The sequence below is a fragment of the Protopterus annectens genome, chromosome 5.part0 (assembly GCF_019279795.1).
Source record: "Protopterus annectens isolate FY-2018-M chromosome 5.part0, PAN1.0, whole genome shotgun sequence".
Taxonomy (NCBI): domain Eukaryota; kingdom Metazoa; phylum Chordata; order Ceratodontiformes; family Protopteridae; genus Protopterus; species Protopterus annectens.
In genome coordinates, this window is record NC_056735.1 from 1031917081 (window position 1) to 1031945077 (window position 27997).

Genomic DNA, 27997 nt, shown 5'->3' on the forward strand with positions numbered 1-27997 from the left:
ATAACTAAAAAGAATGAAATATCTTCACAGCAGCTCCTTTTGAAAGTGTTTATTTGGAGGCTGCCTAGTCAAGGTCTGCTGTTCCACGCCCCTCTTATATTACTTAAATAATTTCTGCCAAAACAGGAAACGCTTTCATAAAGATCCAGTGAAGTGGTTTGTCATTTTTGGAAATCTTGCCCATTGAAGCACAGAAAGGAATCACAGTAGTAACACAGCTCCCCCATAAAGATAATGTATCTGAAGGTCTTAAAATCTTCATTCTTAACACAGGACCATTTATACACTACTTAATATTCTGCAACTTTTCAGTCTTATTAAATGCTACTTCATAATATATTCAATGTCAGGAAATCCAAACCCTGATTATGCTACTCATGAAAAGAAGATATAAAGGTATTTTCGGAAGTCGGTTTTTGGGCTTGATTCAAAAACCTGAATGTTTTCTTGGCACCAGGGAAATAAATATTTTTTCAGTTATAGGTTATGTACAGAGTAATACAGACTGCTTAATGCTTGCTTCCAGAGTAAGTATGTACAGACTAATCCACAGCAGCCCCTTTGTAAAAGAGGTGACTTGAAGGAATGTGATGTTTGCCTTCCCTAGTTAAAATTCTCTTCCTTCAAGCCACAGTCACATTAAGTAGATATCATTCATAACATGAACATGGCCTGCCAGCATTTCAAGCTGCATCTGGTGATTGTTTCACTGCTTCTCTTCATCTACATTTTTCCAGGTGAGCAACCTTTAATCTGATACAGCTTGCTATACATGGTTAGCTAAATCATTACTTTAGCATTTTCTGTACTATAGGCTAAAACTAAAACAAAAGCCTCCTGTCCCAAGACAATATATGTCCTTGAAGTTAGAATTAAAAAAAGAAAAAGAAACATAAAATCCTGAAGTAGATATCTGCAAAAATGGTATTTGTGCATTAATGTGTGTATCTATTTATCTGTATTAGGGTACATAATGGAAATCAATGTACTGTATAAAAGCTGGCAGCCATATATGAATGTGTTTGCATGTACCAGTAAATTGCTTTCTGCTGGTACTTTCATCTAATTTTATTTCTTAGTATACAACATTTGATCTTCCTGCTTATAGATAGGATATACTAAGCTGTATATTCAGTGATGGTTTTATTTATGCTATGCTGACAAAATACAAGAACAATCATAAAAAAGTACTTGTTCATGAAACAGGACATCTTGGATTTTCTGACACATTGCTAATCACAACTGTTATTCAAGGGCATTTATACAAGAGCAAACTGCATGTCTCTCTGCATTCATTGTCTCATTTCAGAATGGAGGGCAGAAAATCATTAGCAGAATTTATAAGAAGACAGAATCCTCCCACCCTCTGTGTAATAAAACAAAACATTCACCTTAGTTTTACAACTTAACTTTATGAATACATATTTTTTTTGTTTTAAAATCCAGACTGGGTGCACTTCAAAATTATTTTATAAATCTTCCCAAAATGTAAGAGAGTAAAAGTAATGCTATGTACAGTTTATGATTACAGGGAGTATAGGTACATTACAAAATAACACAATATGGTGAGTTTTATAAGTTACAACATGGAAATGTAAAGTAATTACTTCTCTAGAAAGCAATGTAAGAAACTCAAGTAAACATATCAGTGAAATGTGAAGAAAATGAGTTGCATTTTTATGTTATACCTGTCTGGAAGGAAATACACATAACTGTTATGTGATAAATTGTGAGTCACATTCTGTCAGTAAAGTAGAGCATTTAATACAGTTTATTATTTTTCTTAGTTTAGCTAGGTTGTATTTTCATTGCTGCATACTTACCATGATGATAAATGCATACTTGAAATGTCATATCTTAAATTAATAACTACATTTAACTTCCTTCAACAATAATTTCTGTAGGAAAATTGTTTTCTTCAGTTAAGTGCAGAGTGCCTAAAATATATAAGGTGAATCTGTAGGAAAGGTTAAAAAACAGATTTTTCCAAAATATTCTTTGCTTGTTTGAAATAATGCATCTAGTTGTCTTTGCCTGAGAGAATTTGATATAAACAACATCAGGATTCCAAGAGTATTACTGCCGAGAGAAACGTTAAGCCCATGCATTTGCTCAGGGCAGAACCATACATATAAAATAGAAATAATCAGAGAAAGCTCTTCAAGTTTTGCCTTATTCATACTTTCAGCTATACAGCAGGGACATTTCATGAGTTGGGTTTTCTTAGAATGCTTTTCTAAGTTCAGCAAAATTCTTGTATGATACAATGTAGGTACTTGTTCATATAGGCAGAATTCAAAGACAAATAAAATGCATGTTTTCGCTGTCACCAAAACACTTTCACACTGATTATTGCAACTCTCCACAGTTTCATGACTGAAATTTCAGTAATGCTTCAATCTGATCAAGTGTAGGTCTCTGACAAATTAAAAAAAAAAACAGTTACGGAAATTGTATTTCTGCATTGCCATAAAATGCAGAATTTATTTTTGTAAACAACCAAGCCATTTTGCTGGCAAAATGCAGATGAAAGAAGTTTATTTCAATCCTATGATGCTTTATTCATTATGAATCACAGGTGAAAAGCATGCTAAAAACACAATCCACTTTCATGGTGGCAGATGTCATTCCAGCAGTTTATTGTCTATCTCCTCACCAAGTTTGCTAAAAGTTAATTTTGCTCCTGAAGTGAGAGTACGTTGCATATGCGTCATGCTCTATATTCATAATACAGGTACACAGAGCAGGGCTGCTAGTATTCTGCACATTATTTTCTGATCACATACAGCATTACAAAAGTCGTGCTTGCAAATATAGTGACATTCAACTTTAATTAACAGAATGATGAAAGGATGTCTGCATTCTTATAACAAAGTACTACCAGGAAGCAGAATGAAAGCATACATATTTCTAGAATGAAAATATTTTCCTTTCAAGGCAGATTAATCAAATTTACATTTGAATTTTTTTTTACTTTTTTGACATAAAGATGGCAGTCATCATTATATATACATACTTTATGTGGTACATTTAAGAGGTGTAAAATTATTATTATTATTATTATTATTATTATTATTATTATTATTATACTATACCACATTTTTACTTTATATATATATATATATATATATATATATATGGGTCACTATCAGCATCTTGAATGCTGACAATATCAAATTTGATATTGTCGCATCGAGAATGCTGAAAGGGCCGAACGTCATACGGGTAAATGGATATCTCTGTAAGGGAAGATTTCTGTTTACCTTAATGTAGTGTGGTCTCGGAGTTGGTATATTTAAGTAGCGAGGGGTGTGGGGGGTGCAGGGGGGCTTGCCCACCTGCCTACACCCTTTAGTTTTGTTTTTTTTAGGATTTTTATTTTTTTATCAGCATTCGAAAATGTAATAGGTTGATCATTTCAGTTCGACATTTAGTGATTCAACCTATTACATTTTCGAAATGCTGATATAGACCCATATATATATATATATATATATATATATATATATATATATATATATATATAGTTCAACAAAATAAATAGTCAACAAGTGTGCAAGACTGCACAGTCTGTGGGGTTTGGTGAGTATGCCTGTTCCTCAATATTGTGCAATGTCAGAGTTAGTATATATAATTAACTGGGGTATGGGGTCATACACTGTTATTGTTGCATGCTCCAATGTTTTGCCTCAGATCATGCACAATGACTTGCCAGTGTTTTGACTTGTCATTTTTTTCTGTTTTGACATTACCAATATTGACATTTTGGTGTTTAGATAATTTAAAATACACACACACACACACACACACACACACACACACACACACACATATATATATATATATATATATATATATATATATATATATATATCACCTCACAGCAAGAGGTTCTCCAGTTTGATCCTCGGCTAGGGAGCCTTCTGTGCAGAGTCTGCATGTCCTCCCCGTGGTCACTTGGGTTTCCTCTGGGTGCTCCGGTTTCCTCCCACATCCCAAAGACATGCTGTAGGTGGATTGGAGACTCTAAATTGGCCCTAGGCATGAGTGCATGTATGTGTGTGCCTTCTGTGGAAGGCTGGGCGCCGGGCTGGTAACTTGACACCATAAAACTCTACTGCCAATCATGAGCGGGCAGGTGATCCACTGTGGAGACCCCTAACTGGGAAAAGCCAAAAGAAGAAGAGGAAGATATATATATATATATATATATATATATATATATATATATATATATATATACACACACACACACACACACACACACACACACACACACACACACACACACACATTTCAAGCATGGGCATTACTGCCCTTCTATTCCCATAATAGGAGCCCAGGCTGTTCTTTTAAATATCTAAACTAGTGTTTGTTTTAATGTAATGTGATAGTCTGTTCAATACATCAGCTGCTCTCTCAGAGAACCAATTAGTACACTTCTCATTCCTATAGAATCTTCTATATAGATTGTCTTATGATTCTCTACTACTTTTTGATAACCCCAAACATACCCAGAGGTAGTTGTCTGTAAATGCCCTATATAACTGAATAAGATATCCTCTTCGATATCTCTAATAGACACTGTGCATGTTCAGATATTTTAGTCTTTCATAATAACTTAAATTTTCAAATCCTTGTATGCCCTTCAATATTTTTGCTGTACTCGTTCCAGTTTACTCATGTTTGTTTTCTTATAGGGGTTCCATATTGTTATTCCATACTCAAGTTTGGGTCTAATGTAACTAACAATCAATGACTTCATCATTTCTGATTTCCTAGACTTTATAAATCTTTTTATATAACCTATAGTTCTATAACTATCATTAACCAATTGATTGATATGATTAGAAAAACTCAAAGCTGGATCTACCCATATACACAGGTCCTTAAATGAATCTACAGTTTAAATCACTGTTCTGTACTAAATATTCACCTTTCAATTTATGTCTCCCAAATCTCTTATGCTTAGTTTTTGGAGTATTTATCAGCATATTATTCTCCTGTGCCCAACTTGTCAATTTAGCCAAGTTCTTTTGAGACAAGCCTTATCTGTAACACATGTAATCAGTTTACCCAGTTTCAGGTCATCTGCGTATAGACTGCAGAACACCTCAGATGAAAAAGTTAGGTTTGAAAGATAAAAACCTACACTAAGTGTACGCAATATGTATTCAATAAAATTCTTATCACATGTTTTGTGCTTTCTAGTCCCTCAGAAAGGTTACACTAAGTGTACATATAGTCTGTACTTTGTGGCAACATTTATGAATCCCTGTCAATATCTAAAGCTGCAAGAATATCAGTAGAAAAACTAAAATTAGGAGGAAGAAGGTGTGCGTTATGTCTGTGTTGTCTATTCACTCAGAACAGTGAACAGTTAGCGTACACTTAGTGTAGGTATTATTGAATCCTGGTAAAAATCTAAACAAGTAAGGGCCTAGGACAGAGGCCTGTGGGACACCATGACTGTGACCAAGAATTTCACCTGTCTAACTGCTGTATGATACTTGCCATGTCCTATTTGTTAGCCATGCCACTATCCATCTTATCAAGAGTACATCAGTACCTAGTTGTTCTAATTTATTGATCAGTGTTTTGTGCATGACCCTTCAAATGCTGAAGTTAAATCTATATAAACTACATCACAGCACAATTTTTTATTCATAGCTGTTATTACATTGTTACAGAACATCATGTTACAGGTGGTAATAGATTTATTTTCAACATATACATACTGATATATAGTTTCAAGTCCCTACCTATCCAGTTATGACAATAACTGACCCCATATTACTTTTTCCATTATTTTTCTAAAATATGAAACTAGACTTAAGGGTCTATATGACTCTGGGTTTGTTCTCCCCTTTCCCTTAAAGACAGGTTTAATAAGCACATGTCTCCAATCATGAGGAATTGCTCCACATTTACATGACCTAGTAAATAATAGATATAATGGTATCTCCCTTTTTTAATGTCTCCAAATCTTTTGGGTTTCTAATACCATGATGGGAATGGACCCCATTCCAAAGTCAAAGTACAATTAAAGTTCATGAAATTAGTATTGTTTCACTCTTTGATGTCAGCCAAAAGTGCTTTTCGCAGCATCCGCAATGTGCCCAGTAATGACTCCTTCTGCAGTTTGTAAAGAGTTACATGTATTGGTAGCATATCTAGATATGATTTTAGACTCATTTTTATAAGACCAGTGGATTCTACTACTATTGGAACTCTCTGGGTATCTTTCTTCCACATTGCTGTCATTTCTGCTTGCAAATCCTGATATTTTATGACTTTGTGTCTCTCTGTACACAGGACACTGTAGTCACCAGGTGTGGAAAATTCAATAATCAATGCTACTTTTCTCTTTTTTTCTTGGACCACAATATTCGGTTTTCTAGCATCTATCTTTTGAACTGTTGGTAATGGATGATGCCATGTGATGTAGACTTCATCATTTTCTGTGATGGTTTGTGGCTCATGTTTCCAGTGTTTTTCAGCCACTTCAATAAGATAATGATTGTACAATCTCCAGTGCAACAGTCTCACCAGATTATTATGCCTTTTAGTATACAGTCCTTCTGCCATTGGTATGTTGCAACCAGCAAAGAATATAAGCTTTCACCTTATATTCTTTCTTTTGTTTTTTGCCACATTCAATTGCTGCCTGGTTTTTATCTACTTGTAGTTTGATTTCCATTCCAGCTTGATACTGATATGCTTCTGCTAGCCTAAACAGGGAAGCCATCTTAGATTTATTTTCCTCATGTTTCAAAACTTTCACTACATTTGGGTCTTGTTGGTCAGCAGATATGTGTGGAGTCCCACAATTGCAGATTTATACATGTAATCAATTTCAAGTAGGCCCATACCTCCTTCGGAATGAGGAATATATAATCTTGGTATGCACTGATTTTATAAATCAGTTAGTGAGCATGAAGCATCCTTCTTGTTTTCCTGTCTAATCTATAGTTGTTCTATCTGTAGTTGGTCAGTGTAGGGTGTATCTTATACATTTTTAAGCACACTTGAACCCATGAATGTGGGATAATATCAAATGCTTTTTTGTAGTCAATCCATGCCATACTTAAATTCTTCCCCTTTTTACAGTTATCCACTGTGACTTTATTTAACAGCAAATTATCCTTTATTCAATATGAGTTTCTTTTATTGCCCTATTGTTCTATTGCTATAATTGAGTTTTCTTCTAAATGACTATAGACTCTGTCGACATCAATTCCAATGTATTGTTTATACATTGTCAGATGGCAAGTTATCGGTCTATAATTTTTAGGATAGCACGCAGGTTCACTCTTAAGTAGGAGCATTGTTTTTCCTGTTGTTAGCCAGGTTGGTGTCTGTTTGGGGTGCACATATAAATAGTTCTTACTCATGGCTAAATTTTCATGCAAAGATGTTAATGCTTTTAACCAGAAATTAGGTACTGCATCTGGGCCTGTGGTTTTCCAATCTGAGGCCTTTCTTAACGTTGTTTTAATCTCTTTCGCTGTTACTTCATCCCATTTCATATCCTGTACCTTTAAACATTTTCTTTCTTTTATTCTTGTATCCATTTAGCATCTTTGTTATGTTCCACAGGAGCTTCACAGATACTTCTCCAAAATGTATCTATTTCTTCTTTTTTGTGGTCTTTCAATTCCTTTTACCTTGTTTCCCAATTCTCTATAAAACTTTTTTGGGTCATCAATGCATTGCTTATTTTATACTTTTCCTTTATATTTATCTGCATATCTTCTAAGTTTTTCCACCTGTGCTGAGGTTTTTAGTTTATTTGCGATAGTGCATGATAGATCCTGATCTGTTCTAATACTGTGCATTGCTTTTATCACGTCTATCTTTCTAAGTATTTTTGTTGATCTGTTCCCTCTTCTATACTCTTTTAATAGTGACACTTCTTATCTTAGTTGCTTTATAGTTTTTTCTATTTGATACTTCCATGATGGTATTTAATTTCTCCCCTCTCTCCCTCACTACCCTGTGTTCTTGTGGTAGAACTTTAGCAATTATTAATTTAGCTGTACAGTAGTATATCCTGTTTATTTCTGCTATATCACATAGATCTATATGGACAGTCCTAATTATTGTGCTCATTTGTTTTATCAAACTTCTGACTTTTGGGTTTTATTGACCTTCTGCAGCCTATTTCTTTCATTGATCTTAATATGTCTATCTGTACTGATTAAGTCAAGCAACTCTTCTCTTAGCTTGCTTTCTTCTAAACTAAGGGCACATTTTTTGTTTTCCATTTCCTGTGGGCATTCTATAGAAAGTTCTATTGCATCTTCCTGTGGCACATTCTCTTCAGTTTAATCATGTGCCATCCATTGATCTGTCATATGAGAACTCACTGGTCTATCACTCTTCAACATTAGCTGTGTCAGAGTTTCCACAATCTCCTGTTCCTTCCCTTGCCGTCCAGCTTCAAGTGAATATTTATGCTCATTTCCTGTGGAAGGCTCCAAAATATCTTCATATGGCACCTGACCAATTGCTTCCTGTTCCACTGGTTTCCCCTTAATTTGTAGTTCCATTGCTCTATCCTGTTGTGGTGCTTTCAGAAATAGATTTTCTACATTGAATCCTTCACGTCGGAGGTACTCCATAACCTCAGTTTCTATTTCAACTCCTCCATTACTAATCTCCTTTTCTACTTTTCCTCTTTGTCTTCTTATTTTTTGTACTGTAAAGTTTTCCATGTCCGGATTCCTTTGCCTGTATTTCTCTTCATGTATCCTTGGTGCTGCTCTTTTTGCATTGATTAGTTTTGCTTTCTCCTTTGCATAGATATTACACCATATTAACTCTCGTTTTCTTTCCCATTTCCATATTTCTTCTTCAGATGTCTCCTGATCTTTCTCTTTCTCTTTACTTTGAGGACTCATTCCATCATACTGTGATATAACCTGTGTTAGACCTTCTACAGCAAATCCTTCACTTCGCAGGCACTCCATAATTAAATCTTCTATTTTTTTTAACTTCTGCTTTACTAATATGCTTTTTTACATTTTTTTTTTTTTATGATATTATTTTTTTTATTGTACAATTTTCCATGTCTGGATATCTTTGCCTGTATTTCTCTTCGAATATCTTTGAGGCTGCCTTCTTTGTGTTGATCAATTTGGCTTTCGCCTTTGTATAAATATTGCACCATATCAAATCTCTCTTTCTTTCCCATGTCCATATTTCTGTTTTATACTTTTCAAAAATATCTAGGTTTTGTTGTTTATATTTTTGAACTTCCTCAGATGCTTCTTTTTCCAAACAGATCAAAGTTTCAGGTCTATGTACTGTTTTTCAAAAATCTGTTGTATTAATGACCACACATTTTTAGTTGAGGCTTCTGACAGTTTTTCTTGCAGAACTATTTTTCTTTCCTCTAATTTCTCTCTTAATCTTTTTGTATATCTTGTGTCTGGAAGTTCTGGGCTTTTTGCATAATAGTAATAATACATAATTTCTTTCTTATCCTCAATAGTCCACTCTATCATCTTTATGACTCTTCTTTGGCCTATCAGGTTTTGCGATTTTTTTTTTTTTGTGGACTACTACTTCCTTCTACAACAGGCGGGCCATCATCCCCCTGGGTCTGGCCTGGCCCCATTGTAGGAATGTTTCTGTATTTTGAGGATTCTACACTGTCATTTTTTTCCAGTCCTGGCACCAGTGCACCTTCCAGGATTGAGCACGTTTTTATCCTGGGTCTTGTGCACCCAGCTATCTTTTTTTTTTACCTACTTCTGTCCATAATACAGGCTATATAAATACAGTCTATATATCAGTGTTGCCTTGGTGAGATTTTATAGAAAACAGGGTCCACCTTGTAAAGGTACTCACCAAAACTTGAGGAAGAATTCAGTTTCAGTACTACTACTCTCCTTTGCTTGCTGACTTTTCATTTCTCCATTCAGACCCACTCTCCGAGTATAGTAATGGTACTGTAAGTTCTTGCTGAAGTGTTTTCAGGTCATTATTACTAATTCTGTCTCCTCCCTGTACATTGTTTGAGGCCACTTTGCACAATTCTTTTTCAATACAGTTTCTGAAGTTACCTGGCTGTCACTAGGACAACTTATCACCCCCTTTGTGGAGCAAAACTGTCTTGCATAAGATTTTGTAAATATATCTGTAATCTGTTGTGTCTGAGGGTAAATTTTAGAATCTACACACAGTTTATCAGTTTGTATGTCTTTACTCCTTCCACATTTTATGTATTTATAAAAAGGTTTCCTGTTATGCTCAGTATCTTTATATACATTTTCTTCAAAATGTTCTTGATTTTGCCTCACACTATTTTTAATTTGCTTGTCCAGCTTCTTTATTTCAGTTTTCAAAGTTTTCTGTCTCTCACCTTAATCATGTGTTTTGTTCTTATGGAAATATACCCCCCTGATATTGCATGACTAGATCCTGATATTAAACATTTTTTTTATTTTTTACACTCAGTTTCTCTTTCAAAACTTTCCACATTCCATCAGCAGTTTTTCCACTGAACACATCACTCCAGTTAGTTTTACATAGTGACTGTTTTGCTTCTATATATATATTCTGCAATTAAACTTCTGTGCATTTGTTTAGATTTGTTTGCCAGAATTATCAAGCAAAAAATTAACCTTTATAACCCCATGATCACTGCACATCAACAGTGGTAAACTTGACTTGAAGTAACAGTAATTTCTTTAGGAACACCATTCCATGGTAGTTTTTTTTTGCAATCTGAAACAGTTGTTGTTCCTGAACATATGTTGTGAATAAATTCCTTACTACTGTTGAATCAATATTATTCCAATCTGTTTCTGGTAAATTTAAGTCCACAGGTAATATTATTCTTCCCACCTGTGTTTCATGCTAGAAATGTATAAATTCCTCTAGGTTATCAGCACTTGACTTTGGTGGTCTATACACTCCAACAATTGTAATATGCTCCAGGGCTGTCTTTTTTTGTCACAGTTACACAATCTATAGTATTGGTGTTATTACTGAACATGTAATAATCACAGATCTCATAACTATTTTTAATCCCTATCATAATACCTCCACCTGATTTTTTGTTGAATGTCTGTTACAGTAAAACATTTATACCCTGACAGAATTGGTTTCCAATCATTGTTCTTTAACCATGTTTCACAAACAATAACAACATCAATCTTGTGGAAATGTAGCAATTTTTCCAATAAAAAAACTTTATTATTAATGCTCCTAGCATTAACAACCATCAGAGATGCCTCAAATGTTGCTATCTGTGGACTGTTAAATTTCCGACCTGGCAAAAATCCTGTCTAGTGTTTGTTAAATATTACAAAATATCGGCTGTAAAATTCTCTTCCCTTATCTTGACAAATCCACACCATCCTGTCTGATCACGTGTGCCCAAAACTAGGCTTGGATGCTCTACACATTTCCATTTATTTAAACGGAAAAATTTTTCCATGTAGCTATTTACCCAAAAAATCTTTTCAGTCACAGTGACCTGGCTATCCTTTCTATATGTGATTTGTGAAAAATACATCCTAACACCAGTACAAGCTATACTATCTAACAGGGCTGTATGTTGCCTACTAACAGTCAGAGAGTCTTTGCGGATGAAATGATTTGTACCAACATGAATGAAAACAAATCCATATTTCCTTACATTAAGGTGTTCCAAGGTTTGTCTCACAATTTCTATTTTTGCTCCTGGGAAGCATAACAGTATTTGTTATCGTCTTTGCAAATGTAAGCATCAGTTCCTCTAATGATAGACTCTCCATTTACAAGAATATCTTTTCCTGACCAGATCTGTAGAATCTTCATTTCCTAATAAAGTAATATCTGCTCTATCAATTGTTACAAAGAATGATCTTCATCACCATTAGTCTTATCAATCCCACTGTTTTCATTGTGTTTTAAATTTGCAAGCATACAATAATTCTCATCCATCTGGCTTTGTACATCTACAGCTTGAGCCATGTAGTCAATATCTGCATTTCTCTTCTTTGTTTTCTTACAGTAATGTTCTTCAGTCCTTCCATGTTCAGTTTTGATTTCTTCATTTTTGCCTGCCCCTGCCTCTTTTTTTACCTTCTCTTTTAGAAAAAGGATGTCTTTTTCTGTAGACTGAAGTTTTTTTTGATAGAAAAAAATTATCATTCAATGTAATCTGTGTTACATAACAAAGCAGTGTCATTTTTAGTACATATTCTCTTTACTTTACAGACATTCATCAATTTCTTTTTCTTCCTTGTTATTTGCTGTGAACTTCTTCCTTTCTTTCTTTTTTGTTTCCTTCTAAACACACTAAATCCTCAGATTGCTGAATACGTGTATCCAGAATTCCAAAGTTGTCAGGGGTCTTGTCTTGTTTCATAGGGGTTGAATGATCTTTACAAACAAAAGGCACATCATTCCCTAAATGTGTTGTTTGCTCTTTGCCTAACATTATTTATCTCACCAGTCCAGTCATTAATATATGTAACAACAGTTCTCCAAGCCGTGCCAATTGCACAAGTGCAATCATCATCGGTAAGTCTAGATTTACGTCTAATAATGGTAAGCAAATCATCCAACTTTTTACATGAGGAACACAGATCACTGGTGTTATCAAGTGTTACATTTAAATATGCATAGCATTTCTTATACTGTACAAGATATTTGTGCTTTAGCAAATCATTAATGGCACAGTCATTTAAGGAATCCATATTTAAATCAAATTCTATGAGAAAAATCACACAAGTAATATGCAACTAAATACTAAAGTAAGTACAGTAAAAGTTATTGTTCTAACAGTACAAGCTGTGAAAGTCAGACAAAAGCTATAATTTCTTTACATCGCATGTGAATGTGCACAGTAGCTTCTGTTCACTATTGATTGCAGTCACAGTTCTTTTTAACAATAAAGATCAATAAACCACAAACCAAGATAGGATTGTTTAGATAGGCTCTGGATTGTCCTCTATGCAGGCCCTGTGAATTCACAGCTGACTAGGCCCCTTAGGATGGCTAGACCTTGTCTGTCTAACACTTATCCCTTTCTAACAACCAGCAGCGGAAATTAAAGGTAAAAACAACAAAATATAAATTAAAGTAAATATTTTCTACAAGCTATCCCTTCCTTTCTACAAACAGTGAAAAACAGTGGTAAAAAATAAAATATAAATTCAAATAAAACTTCTCTTACCAGTCAACTCCAAGTAAATCACAAACCAAGATAGGATTGTTTAAATATGCTCTCCTCTCTGCAGTCTGAGTAAATTTATAGCTGACTGGGCCCCTTGGGATGGCTAGAGCTTGCCTAAAACCTATCCCTTTCTAGCAACCAATAGTGAAAATTAAAGGTAAAATAACAAAATATAAATCAAAGTAAATCTTCTTGTCTACAAGTTATCCCTTCCATCCTAATAACAGTAAAAATAGTGCACAGGAAATTGCCAAACAAGATATGATTGTTTAGAGTTCATGGTGTGTGTGTGTGTGTGTGTGTGTGTGTGTGTGTGTGTGTGTGTGTGTGTGTGTGTGTGTGTGTGTGTGTGTGTGTGTGTGTGTGTGTGTGTGTGTGTGTGTGTGTGTGTGTGTGTGTGTGTGTGTGTGTGTGTGTGTGCACATGTGTGAAAATATAATTGGGGAGAATGGAACAAAGTCCACCATGTTTGGATGCATAACATCTTTTCCCTGCAAGAAAAACATTTTTCCCCTTTTTTCATCTGGACTAAGCTGCATCTAGTGTTGTGTTCCTTCATTTGTATCATCATCTAGTTGATGTCTGGGGAACTATAGTGGAACCATTTAATTTGAGATGGGCAGATTCTTTCACAGCTGGTGTCAAGGAGAAAAGTTCCAGTAATTGTACAAATATAAAAACATTTTCAAATATGTTTATTTGCAATAAGAAACAACCATTTAGCTGGTAATACATCAGACAATAGCAGTTATCTGTGACTATGAGTACGTACTTGACTGGCTACAACTATAAATGAAACATTAGAGTGAGATATGTAGTTAATTTCCACAAAATCAGACTTCAGGCAGTAGAAACTGATATATGCTGGGGTGTGATAACTTATATGTATATAGTGAGTAAACATAACGCTGAAGAATATTATAGCAGAGTTCAGATTTTCACAAGGTAATCCTTATCAACTATAACAACTAAAAATATATTAGCTTATTACATGATATGCCAAGTGGATAAACAAAGCTATTTGGGCTCAGTCAGGTGAGACATAACTGTGTAATTTCATGGCAGGTAATAGGAAGAGAGAGTAGATTAGATCTTAATGAAAATATCTAACAAACAAGCAGGTCTGTCAATTCAGGGTGAGTTAAGGCAATAAGAGGGAGTTAGCTGATGAATGCAGTTTAATGTCCCATTTGAATTTTTGTTTACAGGATGCTTGCCTGATCATTAAACTCAGATTGGTCTCAAACTTGGTAATAGATACAGGAATGTGAAATTCTCATTTCTATACCTGGTACTGGTCACCCTCAGAAGGATAATATTTCCAAACCTGAGAGAGTGAGAACTATAATATCATTCTAAGATGTTGTTTATTACAGGATATTTGGGGAAATAATGTTTATATCCAATGATTAGCTGAATTTGCATTTGGTGTTATGGTGATTCTAGAAATTTGACTGCACACAGAGCTTTGCATTGTTGTGATTGTGATGGTAGACAAAAAACATGCATTTTGTTACAATCTATTTCTAAGTTTTGAACTGTAGAAGTATGTAAGCTGTTGAATATTTCAGTGCATGCAACAAGATAGGAAGTAAAGTGTTCTTGCTTTGATTGAGCAGCCATAGTCTACTATAAAGGCTTTGGCTAGCAATCACAACCCCTATTTGCATTTCAAATTTCAACAAGAATATTATAGCAAAGTTCAGATTTTCACAATGAAGTCGTAACAATGTGTTGGATTTAACACTCTAAATAGGACCATTATAGGAACATTGCTGTAAGAGATTTAAGAAGTTTGCATTATCTGCCAGCAATGTTGTTACTTTGTTTCTTAAAACATAATTTCTAGTGTATTGTGTCTGTGCATGTATCTGTGTTTGTGTATGTATACTTAAAGGTCTTGGCTGCAAAGGCAATGTTTGTGGTACTTTTTGTACAACTAGGTGAATTGGACCCTGATGGTATATGAGATCCCCTTAACACAGGTAGAATGAAATGAGACCAAAGAATACTTTTCTGGGCATAGTTATTAAGAGCCCTGTCATAGGAGCAACCCACTACAGACTTCCAAAAAGGATACATATTTTATGATGTCAGACATGTTATAGCACTTGTGTAGTTATTTCTTCATGTAGTAACCTGGTTTAACTAGAGAAAACAGAAAATGAGTGTAGAATTAGATATGGGGTATTTTTTAACTCAATTGCTTATAAGCTAGCTACAGTGATTTTTTTCAGTCAAGTTGTGAAGCTTCTAATGAACTCTCAGCTTGAATAATCTTCTCAGTTAGTGTAAACATCTGCAGTGCCTGTTTTAGTTGTTGGTCATTCAAACTACATAGTAACAATGTGCAGGAATGCTTGACAGAAGTAGAAAAACTATCGGCCATCATTGAAGAACTGACACATACAAAGAAATGAAGAAATAAATGCATTTGTTTTCCAGAGGCTCTGTGTTTGGAACTACAGAGATATAATTTTAAGTAAAAAAATACTTTTACTGAAATTCCTTGGAATTCTTTTCTAACAAAAAAACTGTTAGAAAACTGCAGATAGCTAAATTCAGTTTATTATATAGTATTAGTTTATTAGCTTATAAACCTAAAAAGGTGATGTGTTACATTCCTATATTAATGAGGAAGAAGCATTAAAGGTATTTAAGTCTTGAAAAGGGGAATGGCTAAATAGCAACTCTTAAAGAAAAAAACTCTGGAATTATTGTGAGCATATAAACAGCTTCCTTCTTGTTTACCATTTGTTCTTTACATGAATAAAACATCATGCAGAACCCATAGACATGCTACTGAAATGACAGAGAGTTGTGAATTTGGTGAGTTGTATGATTTATTGATAAAAACAAAAATGCTTTGCGGCAGGAGACATTATAAAACAAAGGGTATGTTTTTAAAAGAAATAGACCTGACTTTATCAAAGTTGTGAATGTCTTCAGATTTTATTCTGACTAATCTGACATTTTTGTAAGTTATAAATAGATATAGGACATATGATTGGAAAGCTATGTTTGAAGCAGAATTCATTTAATAAATAAATACATATAGTCTCTGGTTAAGAGATTGCTACTTCTGTGACTGGGATACAAAATGCTGACTACTTTATGGATTTATACTGAGAAATTTCATGTCTTATCAAGCTACATTTGTAAATCTGAATGCTTTCCCTTTGCTCTAACAGACTCAATTAATTTCTGTTTTTCTGTGTACATTCTAAGATATTTCTGGAGCATTTTTTTGTTTTGTTTTGACTAAAATTACTTTAATTTGAAGCCATTCAAAAGCCTGACAAAGATGAGTGCTGTTAATTATACCACAAATCACAGGTGAGGAGCTGCCTGGCTCCCAGATGACAATGTTGCCAGCATTTATAAGCATGCTTCTACTTTCCAGAGATATGCTAAATAAACTGATGGACAGTATGAATACTAAGACTCTTAGACCAGGCCTTGAAGAATACCAGGCACCACAGGCTGAAATTATACCTGATTCTGTTAACAGATTATGAGGAAAAACCTCTTTAGCAAGATGTCAGATAACCAGTTCAGGGTATAAGGGCTAAGACACTATAAAGTAAGTCCCCCAACCAGTACAAGGGCAAAACACTATAAAGCAAGTCCCCTAACCAGTAATCAACAATGTCAAAGGCCTTGGAAAGGTCAATGAATGCAGCAAAGTAGGGCTTCATGAACCCTTAGATCAAAACAAACTATCCATAAGAACAAAAATAGAGTAGTATTGTAAAATTCCTTTCTAAAGCCATGTAGACAGAGGCTATGCAGCTACAGTCTTTTCCAGAAGTTTTACCAAATTTGACAGTAATGCTGCCAGCTTGCAAAAGTCAGGTTGAGAACTTGAGCACTGTTTTGGGATTAGTATACCATTTTCAATTTTCATAATGTCCTGAAAATCCCAGTTGTGAGAAAGATTTCAATGATATACTCCACAAAGATACCAGTGAAGGCATAGCATATCAAAAGAAATGTGAGGCAAAGATCATTATATACTGCCCTCCCACACCAGTGGAATTCCCAAAGCAAGCTTTTTTATTTAGGTGTAGAGACTTCTATAAACTGAAAGTCAATAGTAAAATCAAAGATAGTCTTTGTTGTAGTGCCAGAAACAGATATGTAGTTAGAAAACATAGCAGAAATCAGTTGTGAAATACACAACAAAAGAATCCACATTTGTTTTTTGTTTAATAACACAGTTACCGTTAACATTTAGAGATCAGGCTTACTAAGACTGCACTTTCAGATAAGTTATTTATTTGTTTCTAGTATCTTCTGGGATAGCCTAGATGAGAGTCTTAGCACTGATTTAAAAAGGATGCCATGGTTTAACCAGTTACTCATTTAGACTAAGCATCTAGTAAGCAGTAGTAATAATGGGTTAGAGTCATACTGGACACCAATTCATTTATACTTTGAGCAGTTAAAGGGAAAGGCCTTCATGTGGTCTGATGTAATTAGCTGATTTGGTTTTGAATTACATTTGTTGTATAAGGGTAGCAATAGTAATGCAGTACTGTAGTCAGTCTGTGAGGTAACATAAGATCAATTTGTAAAAACTAATTTGTACCACAACTGATATTGAGTTACTGATTGAATGCTCTGTTAGAGATAGTCTTGGCATCGTAGCAATGTCTTTTCACAGAAAAAATGAACGAATCTGCAGTGGTTATGGAAAATAGGAGGAAATATTGCAAATAACTGGTATCTGGAGTGGTAATTAATTTTGTAGTTGCCTAAAACTGAATTTTGTCTTTGTTCTGCTACTAACTGGAGAAACAAGCTCAGTAAGTGTGGAGTAGGGTAAGAAGATGACTTTGAGCTTCAAGCAGAGATGTAAATCTTCAAGCAACAATGAGTTTTAAACTATAAGCTACTCCAAAGAGATGGCAATGGAGACATTGCATGTCAAAAGAAATGTGTGGCAAAGACTATTATAGCACGCCCCCCCCCTTCATGAAGCAAGCCTTTTTTTGGTGTAAAGGAGATTGGAACTGTGGTATATTAATTTAATATTTAGTTTAACTGACTGAGGCTCTAGGCATTTACAGATTAAACATCTGGCTTCACTGTCAGTATTCTTAAGACATACTGCATTCAAGGTACTGCTATTTTATTTATGTATTTATTTATTTTTATAAACAACTGTACCCCTCCCACAATCCTGCTGCCAAACCCTTAGCTTTGATACATTTTATAGGTTTCACAAAAAGTAGAAAATACTGGGAAAACACTCAGCTTTATTTTAAAACACCTCAAAGTAACCACGTTTGTCTCTCTTTTAGTACCAGAGACTTTTTCAGACTGAGGCAATAAATACCAAAAAACTTTTTAAATACACAAGTAAAATCATATGATAAAACACATAGTCAATTGCTTAGCGTTTTAACCCCTTCCTTTTTAAAAACATTACAAAATCTTCCCTATTGTTTAAGCTGGGTAGAAAACAGGCATTATGTTTTACCTGCCAACAATATTCCATCCACCCTAGCTCTTCTTCAGTGTTAAATAAATTCTGTACATTATTTAAAGCTTCCAACACAACAAGCTTAACTTCTATTTTACAAACTCCACTTTTATAGTGCTTACTTAATGCATTCCTATCATCACCATTCTATATTGCATATTTGTGTTCATATATATCCTTCTATTTAGTTCACGTGTAGTTCTTCCTACATAGTAGAATTTGCATGATACACAGAAGGCCAGATAAACTACATTTTTAGACTTCCATGTAAACAAACCTTTAATACTGATTTTATTTCCTACCACTAACTCTTTAGACTCTGTGTACAAATATTGACACATATTGTAATTATAACATTTTACCATCCCCTTTCTTTCTGGTGGTTTCCTTGGCCTATTCAGTTTTCCTTGAAAAAAATGTTTATAGTATTTAGCTCTCCTTTGTGTAAAGAAATGTTTTTCTCCTATACCCTAGTTATTTCTGGATAAGCTCCAAAAATCTCCCAGTTTTTCATAATTATGTTCTTAATTGAATAAGAATCCAAACTGTTGGTAACAGGCATTACTGTTCTGTTACTATTTATTCCAGTTTTGCTAGATCTTATTTCTTTGCTGCTGTCAACTATGTTTAACAATTTGTGACTTACATAGCATAACCTCTTCAACCAGATAATTTCTTGATAACATTCTCTTACAAAAATAATCTACTTCTTCTTGAAAAACATCATCATCTTTTGTTAAATTACTTATTCTAACCAACTGTCCTTTCACAATATTAGTTTTTGTCATTTTAGGATGCATGCTACTGTAGTGTAGATAGCTGTTATTCTGTACTTCTTTCTTATAAATTTTTGATACCAGTTTATCCCCTTCCTTGTAAATTGTTACATCCAAAAAATTGATATAACTAATATCTGTTTGACTTGTAAATTTTAAGTAAGAACATACATTGTTGAGGTATTCCACAAACTTTTCAAAAGTATCCATGGAACCTCTCCAAATTAAAAACACGTCATTGATAAATCTCAACATTTTGACACTAGTGTTTTTATACATACTTTCCAGTATGTGGACTGATTCCCAACCATGCATGAAAATATTTGCATAACTAGGGGCCATTAAGGCACCCATAGCAACTCAATTAGTCTGACAGTACAGTTGGTCATTCAAGGATAGAAAATTGTAAGTTAAAATAAGGTCTAGTATTTCCATTAGTAAACGTACTGTACTTTCAGAGAACAACTTAGACCTTATTAATTTAATTCTAACAGTTTCCATTCTTTCTTCATTGGGAATCATAGTGTACAATGATTTGATATCTAATGTCACTAATAAATCATTGCCCATAATCACAGTGTTGTCTATCTTATTTAGAAAATCAAACATGGGTATATAGGTTTAAAATAAAAACAGAGCATTTTAACTATGATGTTCATGTTTTTGTGTATATGGAGGCAGACTCATCAAGACTCTTTACTATTGGTGCAAATGTTTGATGTAGGATAGTAGTGCCTTTCACAACAGTAATATTCTAGGATACAATATAGCTTAGTCATAAAAGTACAAATAAGAAGGTCTATATCTACCAAAGTAGGATATTATGTCATGGATAGTATAATAGCAATGCATCACCACCCTTAGCTGCAGCAGTCACAGTCACAATCTGCCTGGGCATAGGTGTTGATTTCTTAGGCATTGGTGAGAAAGATTATGTCAGTTCCCCATCAAGCCACTGGCAACCAGCAGTTCTGATATTCCAGGAACAGAAGTTCCAGTATGGTATGTTACTGAATGAGTATGTTGGAAAACAAAAGAAAACAGAAAGGCAGCACTATGGAGCTATACAAATAAAAACCTAAAAGTGTGGACTCCAACAAACCAAAGCCTCGATAAGAGAATGGTCCAGAGTCGATATAATCCACAGCATTTTTTTTTAATAAACAAACCAAAATCAACTTTGCTTTTTCAGAGCTTCAGGTTGTTGGAGTACACACTTTTAAGTTTTTATGCTGGAAAATAAATTAACAGAGCTCTGAAAATGGCCAGAAATTTTCAGAAATTGGGCCATATGTCTTAATAAATTCAAAAAACAATTATATAACTGCTCAAAATTGCTCATGTAGTATATAACTTAAGGCTAGCAGTTTAAGAGTAAGTACTCATAAGGATACCTGCATGTAGTATACAAAACAGATGCATCTTGTACTGGATCTAGTGTGTCTCTCTATATGCATCAATCAGTATGTCTTGACTGAAAAAGAATCCAAACATCACATATTGTCAGTGAAGGACTGAGTAGCACTTATGGATGGGCAGATTACCAACAGCCATGTGGAGCAGATAAAGTACTCCACACAAACATCCATCTTTCATGGCCATGTTTTCACCAGACGTTAAGCTGATAAAACCAAATGGTACAACCATCACTGGCTACCACTAGACCACCAAGTAAACTCTGAAAGTTGAAATGAGTAAAATTCTTTAACAAGACAAACGAAAATGATAGAACTATATGAGCTAATGCGCAATAATGAAATGAAAAAACAGCACCAGATGTGTGAGAAATTACAAGTAATGATCACTGTATTTAAATTCAAGAAACACAATGTATACATACATAGATGCATACAAATATTTCAAACACATACAATAATGCCCTAATAGCCTGCCATTATACCAAAACAATTATTCCAATAATAAGTGTCCAAGTTGTTCTTAAATCTAAACTAATGCTTGTTTTAATATTATTTGATAGCTTATTCCATGCATCAGCTACTCTCTCAGAGAACCAATTAGTACACCTATCATTCCTAAACAATCTCCTACTCAGGTTGTTTGATGTATCTCTACTACTCTTTGATAACATTGCCAGAGGTAGCTATCTCTAAATACCCGGCATACCTGAAAAAAAGTCTCCTTTTAAATATCCAAATGAAACACTGTACAAGTTTAAATATTTTAATCTTTTATAATAACTTAATTTTTTTGCAGCCGTGGATGTTCTTGGTATATTTCCACTGGACTCTTTTTCAATTTTCTCATGCTAGTTTTTTTATAAAGTTTTCATATTATTATTATTCTGTTCTCTAGCTTAGGTTTGATTTCATCATTCTGATTTCCTAGATTTTATAAATCTTGTTATACAGCCTATAGTTTTATAATCGTCATTAACCAATTGTTTGATATGATCAAAAACCCATTCATGTAGGTCTTTAAACTTTCACAACAAAAAGTAAACTTTTGGGTATCTGTGACTCTGGCCTTGTCTTATTTCCCTTTCATCTAAAGATGGGTTTAACAAGTGCATGTCTCCATGCTTAAGGAATCTCCCCAGAGTTAAATAATCCAGTGAATAACAGATATAATCATACTGTAAATTCATGCTGAAGTGTTCTCCGGTCATTATTATCAATACTTTCTCTCTCCTGTGCTTTTTTTTTTGCTCAGTTCCTTTCCAATATAATCTGATTTAATTTCAGTATCTGAAGTTACTTCAATGTTACTAGCATAATTTAGCACCTCCTTTGTAGAGCCAGACTGTTTTGAATGACATTTTGTAAATATATCTATGATCAGTTATATCTAAGAATACATTTTAGAATCTATACACACAGTTAATAGATTTGTATGTTTTTACTTCTACACATCTTACATATCTGAAAAATGATTTCCTATTATGCTCAATATCTTTCTATAAATTTTTTCAACGTTTTTTTTTGGTGTTGTCTCACATTACGCTTAATTTATCCATCCAGTTTGTTTATTTTAGTTTTCAAAGTTCTAGGTTGACCTAATTTCCATTTCTTGTATTTTTTATCTCTTATCTTAACTAAGTATCTTATTTTTAAGTAAATATATCCCCTGACTTTGTGTGTCTAGATCCTGATGTTAAATATTTTTGATTGTTTTGCATTAAAACAATTTCCTTTTCAAAACTTGCCACATTCCCACTGAAGGCATCACTCCAATTAGTTTTACATAGTAAATGTTATGCTTCTACATTGTTTGTTATTAGTCTGCTGTGCATTGTTTAGAAATAAGCCACAAAACAACCATACAATGCAGAAATTATATCACTGTTACAAACGAGCTGCTTACTTATTCAATTCAGTAGGAAACTTTGGTGAGTGCAGCGAACCAACTTCAGCAATCATTTTTCTTTTGAACACAGATATATTTTCGTTATTGCATCCAACCTTCCACTTACTTACACTAGCATATTTGGTACTATGGGGAAATTTAGCAGAATACTGAAAACAATGATTGCAGAAAGGTAATCATTTAAGTTCATAGGTAAGCACTAGACAAGCCTAGCCAGTTTTTCATTTTGTGTTTGAAATAACCTATTCCATTTGGTTTTAGATTGGTCTTCCCATTCCATGGTCGATAATTATAAATTACCCCCAATGAGAATAACTGGGATCATACCATAGATAATTTTAAGGGACCCATGCATGAGATAAAACATTAAGGAGCTCTGGCTATCCATTAGTAGTACAGGGGGGCAGTCCTGGAATACATTTTCTGTTTCCCATCCAAAGATCTAAGTTGGTCTTGAAAACGAACAGGGATGAAGTTTATTTGGATGCAGAGTCTGTTCCATAATAGGGGTATCCTCTCTGAAATATACCTTGTCTCTCCAAACCATTCTGTTGATATTGCAGAAGTTTAGATCCTAGACCGAGTATTTCTGATGCCATTTGACTTGCTGATGTGCAGTAAATTCATCAGTAATGGTTCAGAGGATGCCTTATATGCCAGACGCACATCATCTCAAATTGACTGTGGTGAATCTGTGATATCACTTAAAGAGGAATATGTTCTAATCCAGCTATGTGATACTAGTATGATATTGCAACTAATAAGTGATTGTAGGACAATTACATAACTGATCTGCTTTGATGCATAGGTCATCACAGTGGTGCAATGGTTAGCATTACTACCTCACAAATACAGCAATATGATGTCAGTTCAGTACACTGGGATGCCTTTTGTATGGAGCTTACAAATTCTGCCTTTGCCCATGTAGGTTTCTTCTTGGTAAATCAGTTTTCTCCCAACTCCAAAGACATGCTATAGTTTAATTGACAGTCCTTAAAACTGCCCATAGGTGTGTGCATCATGTGTGAGTGTGCATGTCCTAATATAGGTTGGCATCCTGTTTAGAACTAGTTTCCCTGCCTTATGCCTACAGAGTATTAGAATAAACTCTGGCTTTCCCACAGTCATGAACTGGATTAAGCAAGCACTCATACAATGAACAAAAAAATAAGAGCAATCAAAGCATCAAAGCACTGACGAGATCATGCAGTGCAAAATATGAGCTAAGATCTACCATTCTTGTCAGGTCTGTGATGTTTATTTGCAGACTGAACTGATTGCTCATCATGGTAGACCTAATGGCTCTCAGAAATATTACTTTCCACTGTGATTTGCAACACCATGTTACCGTGTTTGTAATATAATGAAAAGCACCACACAACAGATTAGAATTGTTGTCAAAAACTGGTAAAAAGGTTTTGTAGTGCCAACAGCATAGCAAGGTCACTATCAAAATGTAACCTAGGTGACTGTCCTGAAACTAGCCCTCTCTGTTTGCTGTTAACCTAAGTATAGCCATTGGCTTTGTCCTGGAAGTTTGGTGCATATCAGTAGTGATGCCACTCTAAAAGGATGGCTACACACCTGAAGCTGGGAATTATAGGCTCAGAAGCCTGACAAGTTTTATTTGCAAAGCCATGGAACATATTATAACCGACCTGATAAAATACAATATTAAAAATCTCTGTGTGATAGATCTGTGGCAGTTTAGCTTTGTTAAGGTTAGATCCTGACTAATGAGTCCAGTTAACTTCTTCAAAAGGGTAATACAGGCAGCTGACAGTGGGCTTGTTGCCCACTTGGCACACTTTGACCTGAACAATGCATTTGACACCACTCCCATATTAGCAGTTATTAAACTTAATTTATTACAAATAGGTTAATAGGTCCATATGATCAAATAGATCCCTATGTCGTAAGACAGAAAGCAAACTAGCTAAAGACAGAACTTACACAATGCAGGTAGCAGGTACCTCATCAGAGAGCATGAAGATGGCAAGCAGTGTCCCACAGGGCTCAGTACTGGGACCTCTTTTGTTCAGCATTTACATTTCTGATCTTCAGACCACAAACCAAGACCTCTGTCTAAGCCAGTCTCAAGATGACTGTAAAGCAGGCCTCATTGTCAAATGCCTTGTAGTAAAAATGAGTTCATATTAAATGCTAAAAAGTTCAATATTGTCTCATTTGGTAAACAACCTCCAGCCAACATACAACATAAATAATACCCCACTTCAAAATGAAAATGATGTTAGAGATCTTGGAACCTAGGTTGATAATTCCCTCTCCTTTGATCATCATGTAACAGCAGTAGTCAATAAGTAATTCTATTTAGCACGGCTAATTGCCAAAGGAATATCATCCAGATCTAAGGATGTCATTGTCCCCTTATACTCATCACTGATTAGGCTAATTATTGAATACAATGTCCCCTTTGAGCTGTACCTCATTAGACGTATCAAACAACTAGAAAAAACAAGAGGTTTCTAAGATCACTCATTTAAAAAATGCAAGCTAACAGAAAATACTGGAAGCACTGTGTGATTGTTCAGTATCTTATACACTCCCAAAGTGTTACCCAAGCTTTGCCTTGTCTAACACGCCATAAGGAACTTAGTGGTCCTGCATATCTTTTATATCCACAAAACAATAGTCCTATAAATAACAGAAGCAGAGCTCAAAATCTTTACCAGCAGATAAATAAAACATGGTGGAGAGATTGGGGTGTTATGCAGCATGTGCCCCACCTCTGAAGCAGACTCCCCCTGGAAATTAAGATGTATAATACATGCATTAATAACACTCTTGCATCTTATTTCTTATCTCTCCTTTATGCTCTCCCATATACACTTACTAACTTAAAAAAAAACCTACTAAAACAACAAATGCACAATAGCATTAGCTAGATTTGCTACTGAAATCCATTTCAGAACTCATCACTGTCTTAATCTATTACAAATCTAATCCTCTAATCTCCCTTCTCTAAACCCCAATAAACCTCTGTGAAGCTAACTAAGTCTAGTTCAAAGCTAACTAGGCGATTCACTTTTTTTTTTCCAACAGGTAAACACTCGAAACACTAACTATCACCCTAAGTAGTACTTTTACTTCACCCAAACTAAACCTCAAAACAAAAAAACAACACCTAAAGACTTGCTATTGCCCTGATCCATCCCTCTGACTAATTGACTCTCTCCCTCTCCCCTCTCTCCTCCCATCATCTGTACTAGTCTCTAACTTGTCTCTTTAGTTCTGTTTTCAATTTATTTAACAACTATTGTTTCAATTTTTCTTTGCTTATATTTTTTTTTTCTCTTTGGATTTCTACTTCTACTAAACTTAACTCTCCCTATACTGTAAATAAGTAATATGTCCTCACTAGTACAAACTTTCACTACATATATTTTGTTAGTTTGCTTGTTCCAGTAAGGTACTTTTTGTTTTGTTTCTAAACATTGCTAATTTTTTCCTCTCTTTATTGAATCACACTATTGTAATAACTCCTTGTGTGCTTTTTCCCGGCCTCTACTGAAAATGGAAATATATCCAGTTGGACTAGCCCGGTAAACAAATGTAAAATAAAAATAAAATAAATAAATTTTCCTTCAAATGGAAATTGGATGATTGGATGAGTATTCACAAATTCACTCTGGGCTTGTATGACATACCCATCTGCTAAGAGAGGGTACTGGCAAGGCATAAATGGTTTCAAGATTCAGTCCTGTGGAATTTTCTGTGACCCTGTAATGCATTTCTTTGTTATGCTTAGCATTTGCAAGGAAACCAACTCAAGAATTGTGTCATATCTAAGGCAGTCATCTTTAGAAGCATTTCTGCTAAACTGCATAGTTTGTGATTCCATTTCACAAAAAAAAAATCAAAAAGAAGAATGTTTGAAGTAAAATATGCATTTTAAGCCTATTAGACAAATTTCTTTACATCAATGTCAACACCAAATTTAATTTTTGAAAGTATAGTCGTTCTTAGACAGCCACCAAAAATCATCAAAATGTGAAGTCACTGAGGGTACATATTAACACTACTAAAACAGAAATTGACTAAAGTACACAAAACCTATTATTTCTTCAGTTTCCATTAATACAAAAGTTTCAGTCACACAAGAAAGGAATATTTACCTTCAAAAACATTATTATTATCTGATTTTTCAGCTAAACACCAAATAAGGATGACGTAGAAAATTTAATCTATAGAAATAATAGTTTAAAGCATGCCCTAATTGTCCCCCTCCCTAAAGTTAACAACCCATCTTCTCCAAGTGACTTCAGACCAATTACTAATACTTACCTTCATGGCAAAATCTTAGAAAAACTGAATTACCAACAAATGTTAGATTGCATTCAAACATACTTTCTTATAAGCAGCATGTTGTTTTTGTTTTCAGTAAAACATAGCAAACTATTTCCTTATAGACAAAACTATATCCAATACAGAACAAGATTTCTATACAGGTACAATGCCTACTTATTGTACATATGTTCCCACAGAACAAACTGTTTTTTAAGTTTATGTAAAATACATATTCAGATATTGCATGACTTACTCTTTCAGAAACCTAAGACTTGTGGTTTCTCTGACATTTTTGCCAACCTAATGTAAGTCCTACCCTTCAAATTCTTTTATATCTCCCATCTCTAAACAATCTTATCTTTTAGCATCCTACCTCTTATCCTACACTCTCTCACCTTTAACTACACTGCCTCAGCATGTTCTTTCACTCTCTTCATCTACTAAATACCCCTGTTATGCTTCCATCTTGCCTCCTGCTACTATATTTCTGTCCTCTCTAATCTTTTCCCCTTACCTTCCTCTTCTCATATCTCCTTAGCATTTAGCCCTAAATTTACACCATATCCTCGGGCTACTCTACTCTAACATCAATAGCTATGTTTATATCATATGAGCTACCTATTGTATGTTCTCTTCTCACCTTAGTCTGAGCTTATTATACTTTCCTAGTTTTCATTCTACAGTTTCAGTGGTTTTCTTATGTGTTTATTCTTTCCTGTTCACTTTAGTCATCTTTTTTTCCTATCAGTTGTTTAAACAATCATACAAACTATATATCAAGCACATTGTTAATACACTTTCTGCATTATGTTGTTTTTAATCTTAAAAAATTTCAAAGTAATTGAAACTATTATGTTGTTGTCTTTAATCATGTATTAATTTCAGACTGATTGAATGTACAATTCCATTTTAAAGAGCTTTTCTCCA

General features: G+C 34.3%; 1 protein-coding gene across 1 annotated transcript in view; it reads left to right on the forward strand.

The window, feature by feature from the left end:
* Positions 1 to 552: 552 nt before the first annotated feature.
* The window catches only part of ECRG4 (ECRG4 augurin precursor), a 250916-nt gene continuing 223471 nt past the window's right edge, over positions 553 to 27997 (forward strand). Inside the window, exon 1 of the mRNA XM_044071776.1 lies at positions 553 to 737. Within this exon, the coding sequence (XP_043927711.1) occupies positions 662 to 737 (76 nt within the window). The 5' untranslated portion in view covers positions 553 to 661. The remainder of the gene's footprint in view (positions 738 to 27997) is intronic.